The following is a 7,709-nucleotide window of genomic DNA, read 5'->3' as shown; positions in this document are numbered from 1 at the left end:
TGCCCATGCCACTACACATGCACGCCACAGGTTGGCCACCACTGTCTTAAAAGAAGCTAAGCCCAACCTTTTTCACACAAGGAACAGCTCCTGCAACACAGGACCTCTGGTGGGTAGGACTTTCAAAAGGTACCTAAGAAAGTTGAGGACCAAACTGAAATTTGAAGGGAAATAGGGCACTTTTAAAACTGATACTTTGTAATGGATACAGAAAAGCTGTAGATAAACAAAACAGACAGGAGGGAAATGGGAAATTAAAGGGAGACAATTCCTATGTGCAAAAAAATAAAACAGAAAAAATGAATAAGAAGCATGTTGTTATATTCTTCTAAGAAAGAGATAAAAGTTCTCAGAAGTGAAACTATCCTTTTTTGAAGTCTTACTGCACTGTTGAGTTAGCAACCTTACTAGTATGGGGTTTCAGAAGGAAGACAGCTTTTTCTGAACGTGCATTAATGGAACCGTCACAGCACCCACAATAGATTGAAAATTATGTTACCTTTATTTTTCCATTTGATATTACATGCATTTTATGTACTAGTTTGTATTATTTATGTGAAGAAGTAACCACCTCCATCAAATCACTTGTATCTATTGCTGTTGTGATGAAACTCAGCAGCATGCACAGGATAGGAGTTCAAAGCCATAGTTTTATCCATGAGAAACCTTGGATTTATCTGTATGAGAAACATGATCTGTAAAATGACTTTCATACATACGGTTAATTTTGGTTTTATGCAGACATTGCATAGTTCATTATTAGTTTCTAGTGAAAGACTGGAGATGTATGTGGTGTCAGTGGCCTTGGAGTAGATCAAGTGACAGTGGCAAACAGGAAGATTTGAAGAAGAGGCATAACCTTCAGGGTCGAAAGGTCAGCAAGTACAGCCTGCAGTAAAGAACAAAAACGATTTGTTAAACTTGACACCTGAATCACATTTCTCTTACGGAGTTTCTAAGAAATCAAAAAAAGTTGCACCAAACTTGCAAAGAATGATAGTGACAGTAATTAGCTTTTTCAGATTTGCCTAGAAACATATGCAAATTTATATCAGTCTATAGAGATTCCTTTTTGTCAGATTTTTCAGTCTAACATTTCAATAAAAATGACAAGTATAGGCATAGAATAAACTGTAACTTTATTTTAGTTGTTAGACTTACTTCAAATATATGTGGTATCATGGGTATATAAGACATCTAACATTTCAACTTGCTTCTAAAAATAATTGCACATTATGAATCCTTATCCTGTGTCTTGAGTTGTACTTGTGAAGTAAGTCTATGACTTTAATGATTACTTAAAGTGAGTCATCCTCTTCTGATTGGAGTTTGCTTTTAAGAATTAACTTAGTCATTAACAAAAACTTTCTATAATATAAACAACATGATTTGTATTGGCTTCCTTTTTTTAAAAAAGGAAAAAAATATTTTTAACAAAATACTAGTTAGTAAAAAATAACAATGTTCATTCTAGTGGGTTTTCACATATACAACATGACGACACATAGGAAGATGAAATTTCTATGTCAATATTTGATAAAAAAAACAACCTTTTAACAGTTACATAATATTAAAAAGGGATAGAAGCAGCTACCCTTTTAATTCTTTTAAAAAGACGACTGTATAATGCTCCACTACATTTTTAAAGTATATTTTAATACAATTGGGGATATGAATATAGAACAGATAAAAGTAGGCAGGTAATTCACATCTGACCAAATAACTCAGCTATACTATATTATTGATAACAAAGATAATATTTTGCATGTGCCAGAAAAGGAATTTTACTCAATTTCCTTTCCATTTTTCCTGAACATATGAATTGAAGCATAAAGCTGCGCATTGCATAGCACATCCATCTGAAGCTTAAATTACTGCAGCTGGCAACACATCAGAAACTATTTCAATCTCCTGTAAGTGAAACATATCCTTACTTCAGCTGCAGCCAGTGATGTCACCTCCATCAGGTTCACTGCTCGGAAAGCAAACACAGCAGCTGCCAGGACTGAAAAAGAATGTATGACGTATAAACTACTGACCTACTAATTAGTTGTTGGAATTAATTCAGGATCTAAAGCACTAACTTTCTTTTTGTAGTCATTATTTTGTTTTGAACCATAATACAAAATGTATTCTAGCATTCTAATTCTTGTCTAAAAGATCCATAAAGATGTGACTATATTCCTTGGACAAGCAGAATAAGTCTGCATTTGAAATTAAGGATGTGGATAGTGTCCTGCAATGGTCTCGCCATATACTTAAACTGGAATAAAACAGTGTTCACTTAGGTGCTAAGAGATGAGTGTAAAGACACACTGACTTAAATCAGGGCTGTCCAATTTGTAAGGGTGTTGCAAGCCACAGGGGCTGCACCAGTGCGGGCCAGGTGCCCCTGGGGCCACATGCTGCTTAGGTGCACTGCCCCCCTATGCAGGCACTCCCCCCATCTCCCCGCTATTCTGCACAGTGCTTTGTGTGGATATTGCCCCCTTCCCAACTGTGCTGCACTGAACTATGCACAGACACTCCCCGCACCATGCTGCACCGACTGTACCGTGTGTGAGTACTCCTTCTGCACAGTGCTGCCTGCATGGGCCTCTGACCCCCTCCCAGTTCCCTGAGATGCAGCTGCACTGCCATGGCCTGCACCAACTGGGGGGAGGAGAAGGGAGAAGTAAGCGAAGGGGAGGGGAGCCTGGAGCTCTCAGTTGCTTCTGTGGCCAGTGCAATAGGGAAGAAGCATCAGTGTGGGAGCCCAGGGGCCTCAAATTAACCCCTTAGGCAGCATGCAGCCCATTGGCCAGGAGTTGGATAACCCTGACTTAAATTATGACAAAATGAGTCACTCATCCCACAGAAGTATGAGTTGTCGTTTCATGTAGGAAACAGGAAAGTACCATGTATCCTTGAGTTGCTTGCAACCCCATCTTCCTCACTGAGTTAACAGGTGGCAGCTCTGAGGTAGAAAGTTTGGGAATCCCCCTGCCCTTTGACTTCCACAGGTTAGCCACACAACTCCCAAGGAGCAACTGAGCAAGAAGAGGGAGTCATGTTCAGCTCCACAGAGCAGCAGAACAGATGCTTCCTGTAAGGAGCTCACTGACTGAGGGGAGGGGAGTTGGGAATCCAAGAAGAGTAGTCGTTCCTTAAGGAGATGGTCCTCCAAGCCCAAAGCCTGGGACGCAGGTGCCGTGGTGGACACAGTCTTCCTGGACTTTAGGAAGGCCTTTGACACTGTCTCTCACTCCATCCTCATTCAACAATTAGGTGTCTGTGGTGTCAAGGCCTACACAGTCAGATGGGTTGCAAACTGGCTGGAGGGCCGCACCCAGAGAGTGGTGGTGGACAGGTCATTTTTGACCTGGAGAGATGTGAGCAGTGGAGTTCCCCAGAGCTTGGTCCTCAGGCCTGCACTGTTCAACATCTTCATCGGTGATTTGGACGAGGGGGTGAAAAGCACCTTGTTCAAGTTCACAGATGACACTAAAATGTGAGGAGAACTGAGCACACTACAAGAGAGGGACAGGCTACAACTAGATCTTGACAGGTTACAGAGGTGGGTGGATGAGAATAATATGGCTTTCAATACGGACAAGTACAAGGTGTTGCACCTGGAGAGGAAGAACCAGCAGCATACCTATAGGCTGGGGAACTCTTTCTTGTCAGCACAGAGGCAGAGAAAGATCTTGGTGTCATTATTGATTCAAAGCTGAACGTGGGCCATCAATGTGGGGATGCGGTCAGGATGGCTAACTGCACTTTGTCATGCATCCAAAGATGCATCATGAGCAGGTCCAAGGAGGTGATCCTCCCCCTCTCTGCAACATTAGTCAGACCGCAGCTGGAGTACTGTGTCCAGTTCTGGGTGCCACACTTCAGGAGGGATGTGGACAGCATTGAGACAGTCCAGAGGAAGGCCACTCGCATGATTAGGGGGCAGCAGGACAGGCCCTACAAGGACAGGCTATGGGACCTGAACTTGTTCAGCCTCCACAAGAGAAGGCCGAGAGGAGATCTGGTGGCTGTCTATAAAACTTGCCAAAGGGGACCAGCAGGCAACGGGAGTGTCCCTGTTCCTCCAAGCACTACCAGGAGGAACAAGGAATAAGGGCCATAAGTTGACTGAGAATAGATTCAGGCTAGATATCAGAAGGCACTACTTTACAGTCAAGGAGGCTAGGAGCTGGAACCAACTTCCAAGGGAAGTGGTGCTTGCTGCTACCCTGGGGGTCTTCAAAAGGAGGCTAGACAGCCACCTAGCCGGGGTCATTTGACCCCAGCATCCTTTGCTGCCCATGGTAGGGGGTCGGATTAGATGATCTGCTTAGATCCCTTCCAACCCTACCAACTATGAAAGTATGACATGCTGTGGGCACACCCCCACCAGCTCATGGCAGGCTGCAAAGACAACTGGGCACACAGGAATATACTCACTGACTCTGCCCCTCTCTAGGCCCTCCTCCCTCATAGTGGGGTGGAGTAGTTCATAAACTGGTTATGTTTATGAAGTCTTGTCTCTCCATATCTTCCATATCCTTATCTATGTGAATAGGGTGCATGAGCAAGGACCAAGAAACTATGCTGAGTGACCATCTCACAGAGAACATCATGGAACTTCACCGCATGTGTGTGGCTTGTTAGTGTGCTACAGAAGAAGAGTCACCAAGCAAAGGCTGGAGAAATACGATTGCTCTTTATAAATACACTAGTAAACATTAGGGAGGGAAAAAACCTAGTTAAACTAAGGACAATTTTAACAAAAGAGGAAATTTCTAAACATAAGTGGTTCTGAAACAGCTTTCTAAGAACAGCAGGGGCAAAACCTAATTAGTTTCAAGAAGAAGCTTCATAAGTTTATGAAAGATTACACAATGTAGCTGCCTGTGCTAGTAAGGGACAACAAATGGCAACACAGGAGGTCCCTTCCAGCCCTATGTATATAAGCAGGCTTTAAGACAGGGTAGGAAATTATTTGGGCCCAGGGGCCACACAAGGAGTTTTGATGAGTTGTCGCAGGCCAGGTCAGCCCCCGCCCGTCCCACCCCCGTAACATCTCACCATAACTCCCAATGTCGGAGGGGCCCTTGGGCAGGCGAGGAGCAGTGTTCACAAGCAAGGGCTGGCACGGCCAGGATCTCAGGGAGGGTTGTGGGGTGTCCCCTGTACTGTGGGAGGCATGTATGCGTGGGTGGGGGCCTGCTAGGGCAACAGGTCCTGGGAAATGACTGGGCGTGAAGAGAGGGATCAGGGGGCAGCAGGGCAGACCCTACAAGGAGAGGCTATGGAACCTGAACCTGTTCAGTATTCACAAAAGAAGGCTGAGATGGGATCTGGTGGCTGTCTATAAACTGGCCAAGGGGGACCAGCAGGCTATGGAAGGTCCCTGTTCCCCCAAGCGCTACCAGGAGTAACTAGGAATAACGGCCATAAGTCGACTGAGAGTAGATTCAGGCTAGACATCAGGAGGCACAACTTCACAGTCAGGGCAGCTAGGATCTGGAACCAACTTCCAAGGGAAGTGGTCCTTGCTCCTACCCTGGGGGTCTTCAAAAGGAGGCTAGATAATCACATAGCCGGGGTCGTTTGACCCCAGCATTCTTTCCTGCCCATGGCAGGGGGTCAGACTTGATGATTTGCTCAAGTCCCTTCCAACCCTTCCAACTATGAAACTATGAGAACTTTCAGAAGGTCACATACCAAACTCCACAGCGAGCCAACCCCACAACTGTGTAGGTAGATAAATAACATGAGCAACCCATTGACAATCCAAATTCTGCTCCAAGTGAAAACTTCAGTGCTATACAGATGTGGCCACCAACTGCACTCCTTCTCCCCTGCCTCCCTGGGGTGCTTCATTAGTGCCACAATGGCATAAAACAGCAATGCTACCCAGCCAGGGTATATGACGCGGGGTTGCTTGGTTCTCTAGCACCCTCAGTGCTACGCCCCACCCCCATGCCCCCAAGGGTGGGTAGCCAGTGAACATTTTTTGTGTTTGCCTGGCTATCCTCAGGGACCTAAGGAGGCCAAGAAACCTGCAAGGAAAGCTTCTCTCTAGCCCCCTGGCTGAAGAGCTGGAGTCCCTGCAAGTCTTGGCCTCCAGGCTCTGAAAGAAATAAGAGAGAGCAGAACCCTGTTCAATGTCTCTTGGTTTCTGAAGGGCCTCAAAGAGAGCTAGGCATACAGGATCACCCATTGACTCTGCCCTGGTCTAGGCCCTCTCCCCTCACAGCTGGGTGGAACAGAACAGGGGTGATGCTAAGCACCACCCCACCCCACCCCCAATTGTGCTCCATGGAGTATAGATACATTTCAGGAGGCACTTTTAAAAAAAAAAAAAAAGGTGTTTTAAAGATGCTCCACAGATTTTTGAAGATCACTTCTGAAGCATTTGGCCACGAACATCCAAACACTTGCTGTTTGGAGCACTTCCAAGCATAGACCACTTCAATGGTTGCGTCTGTGCAGGGCCCCTACTTGGTGTGGGCAAATCTACTGTTCATGTTGCCATGAGTGAATTGAGCAGAGCCAATTAGATGCTCAGCTCACACTTCCTTCTGCATTTGGATCCCCAGGTTACTGACAGTTATGTATGTACAGGTTCCCCAACCATATTTGGGCAATTGATGGAAACACATTTCAATGCTTCAACCTTCTATCAATGGAAAAAACCCTTTTTCCCTGTGTGCTGTAGGCACTATAGACAACTGTGGGAGGCCAAAACGCATCAGTGCTAGAGTGTAAGGTAACTAGCATGCAAGAGCTATCTACAACTCTACCTTGGTTTTTTTGATTAGACAAGGATCGCTCAAATGGGAACACCAGCACCATTTCCCACACAGATATCAAAGGTATCATCATCCCCCCACTAATATGCAGAGGCCCTGCCCATGTGTTGCTGCCATGGATCAAGAAATTGTGTGCTGACACTATATCACAGAACAGAAGTGTTTAACTACGAGCTAAATAGCTTCAGGACAACACCAGAACTCATTTTGAACTTCTCAAAGTCAGGTGCACATTGCCAGGAGTTTGATAATCTACAACATTCTGCAGCTTTTTGAAGAGAACAAGTTTGGAAGCCACAGCGAAGGTTTGGTGGTGGCAGTCATTAAATTTGTGCCGTAGTCAGAATCACCTGAGCCACTCGTGCATAGCTACAACCCCCAGCAACATCAAGATGTATAGGACAGACTGACCACCTACTTGAAACACGGTGCAGGAAGATGGGAATAAATTGCTGGGACAAATGCATATTTGCAGCATTTATTTGAGCTGCCCCATGGGGAAACCTGACTGCTGGTCCTCTAGCATCACTCGGTACTCTGCTCTATGCACCTCCCCAGCCAGGGTAGGAAGTCAAAGCGTGCTTTCCTATGTGCCTGGCTATCCTCAGGGACCCAAGGAGGCCAAAAGGCATATAAAGAATCCTTCTCTCCAGCCCACAAGCTGAAAAGCAGGAGTCCCCACATCCATCTCAGCCTCCACTCTCCTGAAGAGACCAGAAAGTACACAGCATAGGGCAAGGGTGGGCAATTATTTCAGGTGGAGGGCTGCTTGCCAAGTTTTGGCAAGTTGTCAAGGGTCACATGGGTAGCCCCGCCCCTTGACAGGTGCCCTGCCCCCTAGTTACCATCTTGTGACTGGAAGTCCCGCCCCCTAACACCTGCACACACACACAGAGCCCGTGCCTGCACACACACACACAC

At 45.7% G+C, this 7,709-nt stretch overlaps 1 protein-coding gene across 1 annotated transcript in view; it reads right to left on the bottom strand.

The window, feature by feature from the left end:
- Positions 1-479: 479 nt before the first annotated feature.
- TBC1D19 (TBC1 domain family member 19) overlaps positions 480-7,709 on the bottom strand; it is a 104,900-nt gene continuing 97,670 nt past the window's right edge. The window contains exons 20-21 of the mRNA XM_019553301.1: positions 1,935-2,005; positions 480-889 (exon numbers count right to left, since the gene is read on the bottom strand). Of these exons, the coding sequence (XP_019408846.1) occupies positions 815-889; positions 1,935-2,005 (146 nt within the window). The 3' untranslated portion in view covers positions 480-814. The remainder of the gene's footprint in view (positions 890-1,934; positions 2,006-7,709) is intronic.

The sequence above is a fragment of the Crocodylus porosus genome, unplaced genomic scaffold (assembly GCF_001723895.1).
Source record: "Crocodylus porosus isolate Cpor-Errol unplaced genomic scaffold, CroPor_comp1, whole genome shotgun sequence".
NCBI classification, from domain to species: Eukaryota; Metazoa; Chordata; order Crocodylia; family Crocodylidae; genus Crocodylus; species Crocodylus porosus.
Note: the sequence above shows the minus strand (reverse complement) of the source record. Positions and strands in the feature narration are given on the sequence as shown.